Source organism: Salvelinus fontinalis, chromosome 8, assembly GCF_029448725.1.
Source record: "Salvelinus fontinalis isolate EN_2023a chromosome 8, ASM2944872v1, whole genome shotgun sequence".
Classification (NCBI taxonomy): domain Eukaryota; kingdom Metazoa; phylum Chordata; class Actinopteri; order Salmoniformes; family Salmonidae; genus Salvelinus; species Salvelinus fontinalis.
Window position 1 is genome coordinate 51961004 of NC_074672.1, and position 18203 is coordinate 51979206.

The 18203-nt window shown below is 50.3% G+C and overlaps 1 protein-coding gene across 1 annotated transcript; it reads right to left on the reverse strand.

Annotated features, from left to right (window-relative positions):
* Window positions 1-8475: 8475 nt before the first annotated feature.
* LOC129861515 (mucin-12-like) lies at window positions 8476-16268 on the reverse strand. Its single transcript, XM_055932893.1, has one exon. The coding sequence runs from the start codon at window positions 16266-16268 to the stop codon at window positions 14187-14189; it is 2082 nt and encodes a 693-aa protein (XP_055788868.1). The 3' UTR covers window positions 8476-14186.
* Between the last annotated feature and the right edge of the window lie 1935 nt (window positions 16269-18203).

An 18203-nucleotide genomic window follows, 5' to 3' on the forward strand; every position in this document is an offset into this window, starting at 1 on the left:
AGAACAGTAGAATACAGTACAGAACAGTGGAATACAGTACAGAACAGAACAGGAGAATACAGTACAGAACAGAACAGTAGAATACAGTACAGTACAGAACAGTAGAATACAGTAGAATACAGTACAGAACAGTACAGAACAGTAGAATACAGTACAGTACAGTACAGGAGAATACAGTACAGTACAGTACAGGAGAATACAGTACAGTACAGTACAGTAGAATACAGTACAGTACAGTACGGGAGTATACAGTAGAATACAGTAGAGTACAGTAGAATACAGTACAGTAGAATACAGTAGAATACAGTACAGTACAGAACAGAATACTACAGTAGAATAAAGTACAGAACAGTAGAATACAGTAGAATACAGTACAGTACAGAACAGAAGAATACAGTACAGTAGAATACAGTACAGTACAGTAGAATATAGTACAGTACAGTAGAATACAGTACAGTACAGAACAGTAGAATACAGTACAGTAGAATACAGTACAGTACAGTAGAATATAGTACAGTACAGTAGAATACAGTACAGTAGAGAACAGTAGAATACAGTACAGTAGAATACAGTACAGTACAGTAGAATATAGTACAGTACAGTAGAATACAGTACAGTACAGTAGAATATAGTACAGTACAGTAGAATACAGTACAGTACAGTAGAATATAGTACAGTACAGTGGAATACAGTAGAATACAGTACAGTACAGAACAGTAGAATACAGTACAGTAGAATACAGTACAGTAGAATACAGTAGAGTACAGTACAGAACAGTAGAATAAAGTAGAATACAGTAGAATACAGTACAGTAGAATACAGTACAGAACAGTAGAATAAAGTAGAATACAGTAGAATACAGTAGAATACAGTACGGTAGAATACAGTACAGTACAGTAGAATAAAGTAGAATACAGTAGAATACAGAAGAATACAGTACAGTACAGAACAGTAGAATACAGTAGAATACAGTAGAATACAGTACAGTACAGTAGAACACAGTACAGTACAGTAGAATACAGTACAGTACAGTAGAATACAGTACAGCAGAATACAGTACAGAACAGTAGAATACAGTACAGTAGAATACAGTACAGTACAGTAGAACACAGTACAGTACAGTAGAATACAGTACAGTACAGTAGAATACAGTACAGTACAGTAGAATACAGTACAGCAGAATACAGTACAGTAGAATACAGTAGAATACAGTACAGTACAGAACAGTAGAATACAGTACAGTACAGTAGAATAAGGTACTCTACTCTACTCTACTCTACTCTACTGTACTCTACTCTACTCTACTGTACTGAACTCTAATGTACTGAACTCTAATGTACTTTACTGTACTCTACTGTACTCTACTCTACTCTACTGTACTGAACTCTAATGTACTGCACTCTATTGTACTCTACTGTACTCTACTGTACTGTACTCTACTGTACTCTACTGTACTGCACTCTATTGTACTCTACTGTAATCTACTGTACTGTACTCTACTGTACTCTACTCTACTCTACTCTACTGTACTCTACTGTACTCTACTGTACTGAACTCTAATGTACTCAACTGTACTCTACTGTACTCTACTCTACTGTACTCTACTGTACTGTACTGTACTCTACTCTACTCTACTGTACTGTACTCTACTCTACTGTACTCTACTGTACTCTAATGTACTGCACTCTATTGTACTCTACTGTACTCTACTCTACTGTACTCTACTGTACTCTACTCTACTCTACTCTACTGTACTCTACTGTACTCTACTGTACTGTACTGTACTGTACTCTACTCTACTGTACTGTACTGTACTCTACTCTACTGTACTCTACTGTACTCTACTGTACTGTACTGTACTGTACTCTACTCTACTGTACTGTACTGTACTCTACTCTACTCTACTCTACTGTACTCTAATGTACTGCACTCTATTGTACTCTACTGTAATCTACTCTACTGTACTCTACTGTACTCTACTGTACTCTACTCTACTGTACTCTACTGTACTCTACTGTACTGTACTCTACTGTACTCTACTGTACTCTACTCTACTGTACTCTACTGTAATCTACTGTACTGTACTCTACTGTACTCTACTGTACTCTACTGTACTGTACTCTACTGTACTCTACTGTACTCTACTGTACTCTACTGTACTGTACTCTACTGTACTCTACTGTACTCTACTGTACTGCACTCTATTGTACTCTACTGTAATCTACTCTACTGTACTCTACTGTACTCTACTGTACTCTACTCTACTCTACTGTACTCTACTCTACTGTACTCCACTGTACTCTAATGTACTGCACTCTATTGTACTCTACTCTACTGTACTCTACTGTACTCTACTCTACTCTACTCTACTGTACTCTACTGTACTCTACTGTACTCTAATGTACTGCACTCTATTGTACTCTACTCTACTGTACTCTACTGTACTCTACTGTACACTACTCTACTGTACTCTACTCTACTGTACTCTACTCTACTCTACTGTACTCTACTCTACTCTACCCTACTCTACTGTATTAAACTCTACTCTACTGTACTCTACTGTACACTACTCTACTGTACTCTACTCTACTGTACTCTACTGTACTGTACTCTACTCTACTCTACTCTACTCTACTGTACTCTACTGTACTGTACTCTACTGTACTCTACTGTACTCTAATGTACTGCACTCTACTGTACTCTACTCTACTCTACTGTACTCTACCCTACTCTACTGTATTAAACTCTACTCTACTGAACTCTACTCTACTGTACTGAACTCTAATGTACTCTACTGTAATCTACTGAACTCTACTCTACTGTAATCTACTGTATTAAACTCTACTCTACTATAATGTACTATACTGTATTAAACTCTACTCTACTATAATGTACTATACTATACTGTCCAAACTTGTGAACCCACCTGTGGTTTGTAAATACTATGATTGCCCAATGTAGTCTCCAAAACTAAATATACAGTAAGTGTTGATATTCATTATTGTGTGTTCACCGGATATTGCTACCTCTCTCTCTACCACACCTGCTGTCTCTACCTCTCTCTCTACCACACCTGCTGTCTCTACCTCTTTCTCTCTACCGCACCTGCTGTCTCTACCTCTCTCTCTCTCTACCACACCTGCTGTCTCTACCTCTCTCTCTACCACACCTGCTGTCTCTACCTCTCTCTCTACCACACCTGCTGTCTCTACCTCTCTCTCTCTACCGCACCTGCTGTCTCTACCTCTCTCTCTCTCTACCACACCTGCTGTCTCTACCTCTCTCTCTCTCTACCACACCTGCTGTCTCTACCTCTCTCTCTACCACACCTGCTGTCTCTACCTCTCTCTCTACCGCACCTGCTGTCTCTACCTCTCTCTCTCTCTACCACACCTGCTGTCTCTACCTCTCTCTACCACACCTGCTGTCTCTACCTCTCTCTCTCTACCACACCTGCTGTCTCTACCTCTCTCTCTCTCTACCACACCTGCTGTCTCTACCTCTCTCTCTCTACCACACCTGCTGTCTCTACCTCTCTCTCTCTACCGCACCTGCTGTCTCTACCTCTCTCTACCACACCTGCTGTCTCTACCTCTCTCTCTCTCTACCACACCTGCTGTCTCTACCTCTCTCTCTCTCTACCACACCTGCTGTCTCTACCTCTCTCTCTCTACCGCACCTGCTGTCTCTACCTCTCTCTCTCTCTACCACACCTGCTGTCTCTACCTCTCTCTCTCTACCACACCTGCTGTCTCTACCTCTCTCTCTACCACACCTGCTGTCTCTACCTCTCTCTCTCTCTACCACACCTGCTGTCTCTACCTCTCTCTCTCTCTACCACACCTGCTGTCTCTACCTCTCTCTCTACCACACCTGCTGTCTCTACCTCTCTCTCTACCGCACCTGCTGTCTCTACCTCTCTCTCTACCGCACCTGCTGTCTCTACCTCTCTCTCTCTCTATTGCACCTGCTGTCTCTACCTCTCTCTCTACCACACCTGCTGTCTCTACCTCTCTCTCTCTCTACCACACCTGCTGTCTCTACCTCTCTCTCTCTACCGCACCTGCTGTCTCTACCTCTCTCTCTCTCTACCACACCTGCTGTCTCTACCTCTCTCTCTCTCTACCACACCTGCTGTCTCTACCTCTCTCTCTCTCTACCACACCTGCTGTCTCTACCTCTCTCTCTACCACACCTGCTGTCTCTACCTCTCTCTCTACCACACCTGCTGTCTCTACCTCTCTCTCTCTACCGCACCTGCTGTCTCTACCTCTCTCTTTCTCTACCGCACCTGCTGTCTCTACCTCTCTCTCTCTACCGCACCTGCTGTCTCTACCTCTCTCTCTCTACCACACCTGCTGTCTCTACCTCTCTCTCTCTCTACCGCACCTGCTGTCTCAACCTCTCTCTCTACCACACCTGCTGTCTCTACCTCTCTCTCTCTCTACCGCACCTGCTGTCTCTACCTCTCTCTCTCTCTACCACACCTGCTGTCTCTACCTCTCTCTCTACCGCACCTGCTGTCTCTACCTCTCTCTCTCTCTACCACACCTGCTGTCTCTACCTCTCTCTCTCTACCGCACCTGCTGTCTCTACCTCTCTCTCTCTACCGCACCTGCTGTCTCTACCTCTCTCTCTCTCTACCACACCTGCTGTCTCTACCTCTCTCTCTACCGCACCTGCTGTCTCTACCTCTCTCTCTCTCTACCACACCTGCTGTCTCTACCTCTCTCTCTCTACCACACCTGCTGTCTCTACCTCTCTCTACCACACCTGCTGTCTCTACCTCTCTCTCTACCGCACCTGCTGTCTCTACCTCTCTCTCTCTACCACACCTGCTGTCTCTACCTCTCTCTCTCTACCGCACCTGCTCTCTCTACCTCTCTCTCTCTACCACACCTGCTGTCTCTACCTCTCTCTCTCTACCACACCTGCTGTCTCTACCTCTCTCTCTCTACCACACCTGCTGTCTCTACCTCTCTCTCTACCACACCTGCTGTCTCTACCTCTCTCTCTCTACCGCACCTGCTGTCTCTACCTCTCTCTCTCTACCACACCTGCCGTCTCTACCTCTCTCTCTACCACACCTGCTGTCTCTACCTCTCTCTCTCTCTACCGCACCTGCTGTCTCTACCTCTCTTTCTCTACCGCACCTGCTGTCTCTACCTCTCTCTCTACCACACCTGCTGTCTCTACCTCTCTCTCTCTCTACCACACCTGCTGTCTCTACCTCTCTCTCTCTCTACCGCACCTGCTGTCTCTACCTCTCTCTCTACCACACCTGCTGTCTCTACCTCTCTCTCTCTACCACACCTGCTCTCTACCTCTCTATCTCTCTACCGCACCTGCTGTCTCTACCTCTCTCTCTCTCTACCACACCTGCTGTCTCTACCTCTCTCTCTCTACCGCACCTGCTGTCTCTACCTCTCTCTCTCTCTACCACACCTGCTGTCTCTACCTCTCTCTCTCTCTACCGCACCTGCTGTCTCTACCTCTCTCTCTCTACCACACCTGCTGTCTCTACCTCTCTCTCTCTCTACCGCACCTGCTGTCTTTACCTCTCTCTCTCTCTACCACACCTGCTGTCTCTACCTCTCTCTCTCTACCACACCTGCTGTCTCTACCTCTCTCTCTCTACCGCACCTGCTGTCTCTACCTCTCTCTCTACCGCACCTGCTGTCTCTACCTCTCTCTCTCTACCACACCTGCTGTCTCTACCTCTCTCTCTACCACACCTGCTGTCTCTACCTCTCTCTCTCTACCGCACCTGCTGTCTCTACCTCTCTCTCTACCGCACCTGCTGTCTCTACCTCTCTCTCTCTACCACACCTGCTGTCTCTACCTCTCTCTCTACCACACCTGCTGTCTCTACCTCTCTCTCTCTACCACACCTGCTGTCTCTACCTCTCTCTCTACCACACCTGCTGTCTCTACCTCTCTCTCTTTCTACCGCACCTGCTGTCTCTACCTCTCTCTCTCTCTACCACACCTGCTGTCTCTACCTCTCTCTCTCTACCACACCTGCTGTCTCTACCTCTCTCTCTCTCTACCACACCTGCTGTCTCTACCTCTCTCTCTCTCTACCGCACCTGCTGTCTCTACCTCTCTCTCTCTCTACCACACCTGCTGTCTCTACCTCTCTCTCTCTCTACCACACCTGCTGTCTCATCCTCTCTCTCTCTCTACCGCACCTGCTGTCTCTACCTCTCTCTCTCTCTACCACACCTGCTGTCTCTACCTCTCTCTCTCTACCGCACCTGCTGTCTTTACCTCTCTCTCTCTCTACCACACCTGCTGTCTCTACCTCTCTCTCTCTCTACCACACCTGCTGTCTTTACCTCTCTCTCTCTCTACCGCACCTGCTGTCTTTACCTCTCTCTCTCTCTACCGCACCTGCTGTCTTTACCTCTCTCTCTCTCTACCGCACCTGCTGTCTTTACCTCTCTCTCTCTCTACCGCACCTGCTGTCTTTACCTCTCTCTCTCTCTACCGCACCTGCTGTCTCTACCTCTCTCTCTCTCTACCGCACCTGCTGTCTTTACCTCTCTCTCTCTCTACCACACCTGCTGTCTCTACCTCTCTCTCTCTACCGCACCTGCTGTCTCTACCTCTCTCTCTACCGCACCTGCTGTCTCTACCTCTCTCTCTCTACCACACCTGCTGTCTCTACCTCTCTCTCTACCACACCTGCCTTCTCTACCTCTCTCTCTCTCTACCGCACCTGCTGTCTCTACCTCTCTCTCTCTACCACACCTGCTCTCTACCTCTCTATCTCTCTACCACACCTGCTGTCTCTACCTCTCTCTCTCTCTACCACACCTGCTGTCTTTACCTCTCTCTCTCTCTACCGCACCTGCTGTCTTTACCTCTCTCTCTCTCTACCGCACCTGCTGTCTTTACCTCTCTCTCTCTACCGCACCTGCTGTCTTTACCTCTCTCTCTCTCTACCGCACCTGCTGTCTTTACCTCTCTCTCTCTCTACCGCACCTGCTGTCTTTACCTCTCTCTCTCTCTACCGCACCTGCTGTCTCTACCTCTCTCTCTCTACCACACCTGCTGTCTCTACCTCTCTCTCTCTACCACACCTGCTGTCTCTACCTCTCTCTCTCTCTACCGCACCTGCTGTCTCTACCTCTCTCTCTCTCTACCGCACCTGCTGTCTCTACCTCTCTCTCTACCACACCTGCTGTCTCTACCTCTCTCTCTCTCTACCGCACCTGCTGTCTCTACCTCTCTCTCTAATACACCTGCTGTCTCTACCTCTCTCTCTCTACCGCACCTGCTGTCTCTACCTCTCTCTCTCTCTACCACACCTGCTGTCTCTACCTCTCTCTCTACCACACCTGCTGTCTCTACCTCTCTCTCTCTCTACCGCACCTGCTGTCTCTACCTCTCTCTCTCTCTACCACACCTGCTGTCTCTACCTCTCTCTCTCTCTACCACACCTGCTGTCTCTACCTCTCTCTCTACCACACCTGCTGTCTCTACCTCTCTCTCTCTCTACCGCACCTGCTGTCTCTACCTCTCTCTCTCTCTACCACACCTGCTGTCTCTACCTCTCTCTCTCTACCACACCTGCTGTCTCTACCTCTCTCTCTCTACCGCACCTGCTGTCTCTACATCTCTCTCTACCACACCTGCTGTCTCTACCTCTCTCTCTACCACACCTGCTGTCTCTACCTCTCTCTCTCTACCGCACCTGCTGTCTTTACCTCTCTCTCTCTCTACCACACCTGCTGTCTCTACCTCTCTCTCTCTACCGCACCTGCTGTCTCTACCTCTCTCTCTACCGCACCTGCTGTCTCTACCTCTCTCTCTCTACCACACCTGCTGTCTCTACCTCTCTCTCTACCACACCTGCCTTCTCTACCTCTCTCTCTCTCTACCGCACCTGCTGTCTCTACCTCTCTCTCTCTACCACACCTGCTCTCTACCTCTCTATCTCTCTACCACACCTGCTGTCTCTACCTCTCTCTCTCTCTACCACACCTGCTGTCTTTACCTCTCTCTCTCTCTACCGCACCTGCTGTCTTTACCTCTCTCTCTCTCTACCGCACCTGCTGTCTTTACCTCTCTCTCTCTACCGCACCTGCTGTCTTTACCTCTCTCTCTCTCTACCGCACCTGCTGTCTTTACCTCTCTCTCTCTCTACCGCACCTGCTGTCTTTACCTCTCTCTCTCTCTACCGCACCTGCTGTCTCTACCTCTCTCTCTCTACCACACCTGCTGTCTCTACCTCTCTCTCTCTACCACACCTGCTGTCTCTACCTCTCTCTCTCTCTACCGCACCTGCTGTCTCTACCTCTCTCTCTCTCTACCGCACCTGCTGTCTCTACCTCTCTCTCTACCACACCTGCTGTCTCTACCTCTCTCTCTCTCTACCGCACCTGCTGTCTCTACCTCTCTCTCTAATACACCTGCTGTCTCTACCTCTCTCTCTCTACCGCACCTGCTGTCTCTACCTCTCTCTCTCTCTACCACACCTGCTGTCTCTACCTCTCTCTCTACCACACCTGCTGTCTCTACCTCTCTCTCTCTCTACCGCACCTGCTGTCTCTACCTCTCTCTCTCTCTACCACACCTGCTGTCTCTACCTCTCTCTCTCTCTACCACACCTGCTGTCTCTACCTCTCTCTCTACCACACCTGCTGTCTCTACCTCTCTCTCTCTCTACCGCACCTGCTGTCTCTACCTCTCTCTCTCTCTACCACACCTGCTGTCTCTACCTCTCTCTCTCTACCACACCTGCTGTCTCTACCTCTCTCTCTCTACCGCACCTGCTGTCTCTACATCTCTCTCTACCACACCTGCTGTCTCTACCTCTCTCTCTACCACACCTGCTGTCTCTACCTCTCTCTCTCTACCGCACCTGCTCTCTACCTCTCTATCTCTCTACCACACCTGCTGTCTCTACCTCTCTCTCTCTCTACCGCACCTGCCGTCTCTATCTCTCTCTCTCTCTACCACACCTGCTGTCTCTACCTCTCTCTCTCTACCGCACCTGCTGTCTCTACCTCTCTCTCTACCACACCTGCTGTCTCTACCTCTCTCTCTCTACCGCACCTGCTGTCTCTACATCTCTCTCTACCACACCTGCTGTCTCTACCTCTCTCTCTACCACACCTGCTGTCTCTACCTCTCTCTCTCTACCGCACCTGCTCTCTACCTCTCTATCTCTCTACCACACCTGCTGTCTCTACCTCTCTCTCTCTCTACCGCACCTGCCGTCTCTATCTCTCTCTCTCTCTACCACACCTGCTGTCTCTACCTCTCTCTCTCTACCGCACCTGCTCTCTACCTCTCTATCTCTCTACCACACCTGCTGTCTCTACCTCTCTCTCTCTCTACCGCACCTGCCGTCTCTATCTCTCTCTCTCTCTACCACACCTGCTGTCTCTACCTCTATCTCTCTACCACACCTGCTGTCTCTACCTCTCTCTCTCTCTACCGCACCTGCCGTCTCTATCTCTCTCTCTCTCTACCACACCTGCTGTCTCTACCTCTCTCTCTACCACACCTGCTGTCTCTACCTCTCTCTCTCTACCACACCTGCTGTCTCTACCTCTCTCTCTCTACCACACCTGCTGTCTCTACCTCTCTCTCTACCACACCTGCTGTCTCTACCTCTCTCTCTCTACCGCACCTGCTCTCTACCTCTCTATCTCTCTACCACACCTGCTGTCTCTACCTCTCTCTCTCTACCACACCTGCTGTCTCTATCTCTCTCTCTCTCTACCACACCTGCTGTCTCTACCTCTCTCTCTCTACCACACCTGCTGTCTCTACCTCTCTCTCTCTACCACACCTGCTGTCTCTACCTCTCTCTCTCTCTACCGCACCTGCTGTCTCTACCTCTCTCTCTCTACCGCACCTGCTGTCTCTACCTCTCTCTCTACCGCACCTGCTGTCTCTACCTCTCTCTCTCTACCACACCTGCCGTCTCTACCTCTCTCTCTCTCTACCGCACCTGCTGTCTCTACCTCTCTCTCTCTCTACCACACCTGCTGTCTCTACCTCTCTCTCTCTACCACACCTGCTCTCTACCTCTCTATCTCTCTACCACACCTGCTGTCTCTACCTCTCTCTCTCTCTACCGCAGCTGCCGTCTCTACCTCTCTCTCTACCACACCTGCTGTCTCTACCTCTCTCTACCACACCTGCTGTCTCTACCTCTCTCTCTCTACCGCACCTGCTGTCTCTACCTCTCTCTCTACCACACCTGCTGTCTCTACCTCTCTCTCTACCACACCTGCTGTCTCTACCTCTCTCTCTCTCTACCACACCTGCTGTCTCTACCTCTCTCTCTCTCTACCGCACCTGCTGTCTCTACCTCTCTCTCTACCGCACCTGCTGTCTCTACCTCTCTCTCTCTCTACCACACCTGCTGTCTCTACCTCTCTCTCTCTACCACACCTGCTGTCTCTACCTCTCTCTCTCTACCACACCTGCTGTCTCTACCTCTCTCTCTCTCTACCGCACCTGCTGTCTCTACCTCTCTCTCTCTACCACACCTGCTGTCTCTACCTCTCTCTCTCTACCACACCTGCTGTCTCTACCTCTCTCTCTACCACACCTGCTGTCTCTACCTCTCTCTCTCTCTACCGCACCTGCTGTCTCTACCTCTCTCTGTACCACACCTGCTGTCTCTACCTCTCTCTCTACCGCACCTGCTGTCTCTACCTCTCTCTGTACCACACCTGCTGTCTCTACCTCTCTCTGTACCACACCTGCTGTCTCTACCTCTCTCTGTACCGCACCTGCTGTCTCTACCTCTCTCTGTACCACACCTGCTGTCTCTACCTCTCTCTGTACCACACCTGCTGTCTCTACCTCTCTCTCTCTACCACACCTGCCGTCTCTACCTCTCTCTCTCTCTACCGCACCTGCTGTCTCTACCTCTCTCTCTCTCTACCACACCTGCTGTCTCTACCTCTCTCTCTCTACCACACCTGCTGTCTCTACCTCTCTCTCTCTACCACACCTGCTGTCTCTACCTCTCTCTCTACCACACCTGCTGTCTCTACCTCTCTCTCTCTACCGCACCTGCTGTCTCTACCTCTCTCTCTCTACCGCACCTGCTGTCTCTACCTCTCTCTCTCTCTACCACACCTGCTGTCTCTACCTCTCTCTCTCTCTACCACACCTGCTGTCTCTACCTCTCTCTCTACCACACCTGCTGTCTCTACCTCTCTCTCTACCACACCTGCCGTCTCTACCTCTCTCTCTCTACCACACCTGCTGTCTCTACCTCTCTCTCTCTCTACCACACCTGCTGTCTCTACCTCTCTCTCTCTACCGCACCTGCTGTCTCTACCTCTCTCTCTCTCTACCGCACCTGCTGTCTCTACCTCTCTCTCTCTCTACCACACCTGCTGTCTCTACCTCTCTCTCTCTACCGCACCTGCTGTCTCTACCTCTCTCTCTCTCTACCGCACCTGCCGTCTCTACCTCTCTCTCTCTCTACCACACCTGCTGTCTCTACCTCTCTCTCTCTCTACCGCACCTGCCGTCTCTACCTCTCTCTCTCTCTACCACACCTGCTGTCTCTACCTCTCTCTCTCTCTACCGCACCTGCTGTCTCTACCTCTCTCTCTACCACACCTGCCGTCTCTACCTCTCTCTCTACCACACCTGCTGTCTCTACCTCTCTCTCTCTACCGCACCTGCTGTCTCTACCTCTCTCTCTCTACCACACCTGCTGTCTCTACCTCTCTCTTTCTCTACCGCACCTGCTGTCTCTACCTCTCTCTCTCTACCACACCTGCTGTCTCTACCTCTCTCTCTCTATTGCACCTGCTGTCTCTACCTCTCTCTCTACCGCACCTGCTGTCTCTACCTCTCTCTCTCTACCGCACCTGCTGTCTCTACCTCTCTCTCTACCACACCTGCTGTCTCTACCTCTCTCTCTCTATTGCACCTGCTGTCTCTACCTCTCTATCTCTCTACCACACCTGCTGTCTCTACCTCTCTCTCTCTCTACCGCACCTGCCGTCTCTATCTCTCTCTCTCTCTACCACACCTGCTGTCTCTACCTCTCTCTCTCTACCGCACCTGCTCTCTACCTCTCTATCTCTCTACCACACCTGCTGTCTCTACCTCTCTCTCTCTCTACCGCACCTGCCGTCTCTATCTCTCTCTCTCTATTGCACCTGCTGTCTCTACCTCTCTCTCTCTCTACCACACCTGCTGTCTCTACCTCTCTCTCTATCTACCACACCTGCTGTCTCTACCTCTCTCTCTCTCTACCGCACCTGCCGTCTCTACCTCTCTCTCTCTCTACCACACCTGCTGTCTCTACCTCTCTCTCTCTCTACCGCACCTGCCGTCTCTACCTCTCTCTCTCTCTACCACACCTGCTGTCTCTACCTCTCTCTCTCTCTACCGCACCTGCTGTCTCTACCTCTCTCTCTACCACACCTGCTGTCTCTACCTCTCTCTACCACACCTGCCGTCTCTACCTCTGAATGATCGGCTATGAAAAGCCAACTGACATTTACCTGACCTGCTGACCTGTTGCACCCTCGACAACCACTGTGATTATTATTATTTGACCTTGCTGGTCATTTATGAACATGTTGATGCTCGTGGGCCCTATTGGTGCTCGTGGGCCCTGTTGGTGCTCGTTACTGATTACTGACTACTGATTACTGACTACTGATTACTGATTACTGACTACTGATTACTGATTACTGATTACTGACTACTGATTACTGATTACTGACTACTGATTACTGACTACTGATTACTGATTACTGATTACTGATTACTGACTACTGATTACTGATTACTGACTACTGATTACTGATTACTGATTACTGACTACTGATTACTGACTACTGATTACTGATTACTGACTACTGATTACTGATTACTGACTACCGATTACTGACTACTGATTACTGACTACTGACTACTGACTACCGATTACTGACTACTGACTACTGATTACTGACTACTGACTACTGATTACTGACTACTGATTACTGACTACTGACTACTGACTACTGACTACTGATTACTGACTAATGATTACTGACTACTGACTACACACACCATTGTTTATTGTATTTACGTTACTTCAGTTATTAAATATATTTTAGTTATTCCTCATCTCCATGTTGTCTCAATCAATCAATCAATCAAGTTTATTTTATATAGCCCTTCGTACATCAGCTAATGTCTCAAAGTGCTGTACAGAGACCCAGCCTAAAACCCTAAACAGCTAGAATGCAGGTGTAGAAGCACCTGCATTCTCCCTTTTTGTTACGGGCTTCGAGCCGGTTCATGACAGTGATCGTGGGCCCTGTTGGTGCTCGTGGGCCCTGTTGGTGCTCGTGGGCCCTGTTGGTGCTCGTGGGCCCTATTGGTGCTCGTGGGCCCTGTTAGTGCTCGTGGGCCCTATTGGTGCTCGTGGGCCCTGTTGGTGCTCGTGGGCCCTTTTGGTGCTCGTGGGCCCTATTGGTGCTCGTGGGCCCTGTTGGTGCTCGTGGGCCCTGTTGGTGCTCGTGGGCCCTTTTACATGGAAATTACTATTAGCATTATTTAGAGACCCTCTCCTCCCCCAAAGTTGGACTTTGTTGCATTTAGCCTCCCCCCCCTGTAATTCGCACTCTGGAACAATCTCAATCTCAGGTTTCTGGTGGAGTACCAGAGTCTAGTATAAACACTTGTTCCTATGTAAAAACCCATCTGGTGCTCTACTTATATCCAGTCACATACTACTTAGAATGAATTATAGAATACATTATAGAACAGAAGAGGTGTTCTAGAATACATTATAGAACAGAAGAGGTGTTCTAGAATACATTATAGAACAGAAGAGGTGTTCTAGAATACATTATAGAACAGAAGAGGTGTTCTAGAATACATTATAGAACAGAAGAGGTGTTCTAGAATACATTATAGAACAGAAGAGGTGTTCTAGAATACATTATAGAACAGAAGAGGTGTTCTAGAATACATTATAGAACAGAAGAGGTGTTCTAGAATACATTATAGAACAGAAGAGGTGTTCTAGAATACATTATAGAACAGAAGAGGTGTTCTAGAATACATTATAGAACAGAAGAGGTGTTCTAGAATACATTATAGAACAGAAGAGGTGTTCTAGAATACATTATAGAACAGAAGAGGTGTTCTAGTGTGGATATTGGAACATCATTAGATCCAAACCCCACCCACCCACCTTATAGGCCCTTCCCTGGCCTGGAGGATGGGGATTGGCTAGAATGGACTGCTCCCATCTGTCCCTCTCTCTCCTCCTGCTCACAGATTGGCTGGCCAGGGGAGTGGGTGGGTGGGGAGGGAGGCGGGTAGGAAGGAGGGGGGATGGTGAGGTGGGGGAGGGAGGGGAGAGGGGGTCTGGGGGAGGTGGGGAGGGGCGGGGGGGAAGAGGTAGAGGTGAGGGAGGAGGAGGTGGCGGAGAGATGAGAGGAGCGGGAGCGTGAGGAGGGGGAGGTGTGTGTGCTGCGGGGGGGTTCGGGAGGCGGGGGGCAGTCACTGATCTGTTCCAGGAGAGAGGGCATGTCCCCCTCGATCTTCTCCAGCACCGCCGCCATTTGCTTCTCGATCTGTTCGATCACGCTGTCCATCTGCCAATCAGCAGTACTACTACCATGACCTCTGACCCCGACCCCTCCGTGCTCCAGGCCCCCATACATCCCTCCCCCCCCCCCGCTGCCGTACAGAGAGGAGTGGTAGGAACCCCCGTAGCCTCCCAGCTCCACCTCCTGGCCGTATGCGCTGGTGTGTCGGCCTAGACTAGGGGAGCTTCCCAGGGACCCTATGGTATAACTGTAACCCCCCTCGGACGGTTTGGGTCCCCCCCTGGACATGCTGAACTCTTCACTGTGCCTGTCTGCCCTCTGGTCTCTACCGATGGGGCTCACGTCACCTCTTGGCCCTATCCCAGGTCCTACTCCTGAACCTACCCCTATTCCAAATATCCCTGCTCCTGCCCCTGCTCCAAATGTCCCTAGCCCTCCCATCTCCACCCCAGTTCCTACCCCCATGGACCCTACACCCACCCCAACCTCCAGTCCAGCAGGCTTCTCAGCTACAGCCTCAGGGAGCTGGGTCTGACACCAGCTCCTATCATCCATCTCCTGCTTCTTCTCCTCCACTGGAGCCTGCACTGGTGGCCTCCTGTCAGGGGGTGGCGCTGTGGTAGTAACAGGAGCTGTAGGAGTGGTAGAGGCAGTAACGGGAGCTGTAGGAGTGGTAGAGGCAGCGACGGGAGCTGTAGGAGTGGTAGAGGCAGCGACAGGAGCTGTAGGAGTGGTAGAGGCAGTAACGGGAGCTGTAGGAGTGGGTGAGGCAGTAACGGGAGCTGTAGGAGTGGTAGAGGCAGCGACAGGAGCTGTAGGAGTAGTAGAGGCAGTAACAGGAGCTGTAGGAGTAGTAGAGGCAGTAACAGGAGCTGTAGGAGTGGGTGAGGCAGCGACGGGAGCTGTAGGAGTAGTAGAGGCAGTAACAGGAGCTGTAGCAGTGGTAGAGGCAGTAACAAGAGCTGTAGGAGTGGTAGAGGCAGCGACGGGAGCTGTAGGAGTGGTAGAGGCAGTAACAGGAGCTGTAGGAGTGGTAGAGGCAGTAACAGGAGCTGTAGGAGTGGTAGAGGCAGTAACAGGAGCTGTAGGAGCAGCAGGGCCTGGGCCGGTGTTGTGGAGTTGGGCGGCCATCTTGCGCCGTTGGGTGGTTGGAGTCTCGGGAGCGACAGAGAGCGGATGTTTCTTCTCAGCGTTGCTAGGCAACGATGATGCTGCTCTTTTGGGTTCAGGGACGGAGATGGGGGTGGGGTCCTGGGGCTTGGTGCTGTCAGGGGTTACGGTGGGGGTAGGAAGTGTTTTGGTCTCTGGGGTTGTTTTGGTTTTGCCCAATGCGGCAGCCATTTTGCCTGACGTCTTCTTCAAGGCTGGCTTCTCTGGCTCCTCCCCTGGAGGTTTGGAACTGGCATTTGATTGGCTGGGAGGTTGAGAGCGCTGTTCATTGGTGGCAGCAGGAGAGATCCCTACGGAGGGACTTAGAGGGATCCTCCCTCCAACACTCTCCTCCTCCCCCCTTCTCCTCACCCCTACTCCCCCGTTCATCTCCTCCCGCTCCGGGCTGGTTTCAACGGTCACCTCTCCAGATACGCTGCCTGGTGTCACCCCTCCTTCCTGACTCTCCACCACTCCTCCTCCTCCCCCCTGGACCTCACCTCTTCCTCCCCCCTGCCCTCCCGCCGCTGCCGCCTCGGCTGCAGCGGCTTCAGACGCACGAAGACGCTGCATGAAGGTGGTGACTCTGATCGCTTTCTGTAAAAGAGAGAGGGAGGGGGGGAAGGAGGGTGACCGGGGGGGGGGGAGAGAGTGTAATCAGACAACACATCACAGTACTGTGCCTTCACACATCTTTTCAGCATTACCTCTGGTTTGTATAGTTTTGTCTTAGTGGGAGAATATATGGGGAGATACAGTCTAATGACACATTTTTAGCATTGAAGCATTGAACTGATATGAGTGATGTGAAGCAGTAATGAACACGGCTGTGAAACATGTCGACGGAGCCGGGCTGTGAAACATGTCGACGGAGCCAGGCTGTGAAACATGTCGACGGAGCCAGGCTGTGAAACATGTCGACGGAGCCAGGCTGTGAAACATGTCGACGGAGCCAGGCTGTGAAACATGTCGACGGAGCCAGGCTGCGAAACATGTCGACCGAGCCGGGCTGGGAAACATGTTGACGGAGCCAGGCTGCGAAACATGTCGACCGAGCCAGGCTGCGAAACATGTCGACCGAGCCAGGCTGCGAAACATGTCGACCGAGCCAGGCTGCGAAACATGTCGACGGAGCCAGGCTGGGAAACATGTCGACGGAGCCAGGCTGCGAAACATGTCGACCGAGCCAGGCTGCGAAACATGTCGACCGAGCCAGGCTGTGAAACATGTCGACGGAGCCGGGCTGGGAAACATGTCGACGGAGCCAGGCTGGGAAACATGTCGACGGAGCCGGGCTGTGAAACATGTCGACGGAGCCAGGCTGCGAAACATGTCGACCGAGCCAGGCTGCGAAACATGTCGACCGAGCCAGGCTGTGAAACATGTCGACGGAGCCGGGCTGGGAAACATGTCGACGGAGCCAGGCTGGGAAACATGTCGACGGAGCCGGGCTGTGAAACATGTCGACGGAGCCAGGCTGGGAAACATGTCGACGGAGCCAGGCTGGGAAACATGTCGACGGAGCCAGGCTGTGAAACATGTTGACGGTCAACCATTTGTCACTTCTTGACTTGGGATTGGGTGAGTGATTTCTACAACTAGACTAACCACAGTGTGTATGGGTTAATGAACCAGGAACTACTTCAGAGGAATGAGACCGAAGACAGTGTGTATGGGTCAATGAACCAGGAACTACTTCAGAGGAATGAGACTTAACCACAGTATGTATGGGTCAATGAACCAGGAACTACTTCAGAGGAATGAGACTCAACCACAGTATGTATGGGTCAATGAACCAGGAACTACTTCAGAGGAATGAGACTTAACCACAGTATGTATGGGTCAATGAACCAGGAACTACTTCAGAGGAATGAGACTTAACCACAGTATGTATGGGTTAATGAACCAGGAACTACTTCAGAGGAATGAGACTTAACCACAGTATGTATGGGTCAATGAACCAGGAACTACTTCAGAGGAATGAGACTTAACCACAGTATGTATGGGTTAATGAACCAGGAACTACTTCAGAGGAATGAGATAGAGACAGGGCCGGGCTGGATAGTCAATCACTGCATCTCAAAAAATCCACAGTGGCTTCCTTTTTATTCCTTCATCTGCACTGATCCTAACAGAGCTGGACAGGGGAAGAGCAGATGTCCTCCATAACATTTTACCATTTTGCTTTCACCTGACCCATGTATCCTTAGGCCTAGATCAGTGCAGATGTAGGAAAGGAAAGGAAGGGAGGAAAGGAAGCAAGATAATGAAGAACACTTGAGATGCTCCCAAAGAAGAGGAGGAAATCGCAGATGGAACTCTTCTGGGATTGGCTGAGTGACAGTGGGCTGGATCGGAGTGGGAAGGGCTGAGGGAAGAGAGACTTTATCTCACCAATCAGACAAGTTTCCTCTCTGTTTCTCTCTCACAGAAATACACTGATGGTGTTCATCTGAATAAGTCTCCTTTGAGACTCCTAGTGGGCTGCATCCCAAATGGACCCCTGTT

Excerpts from the sequence above, each read along its gene's own strand:
- LOC129861515 (XM_055932893.1), bottom strand. The coding sequence starts at position 16,268 with ATGCAGCGTCTTCGTGCGTCTGAAGCCGCTGCAGCCGAGGCGGCAGCG.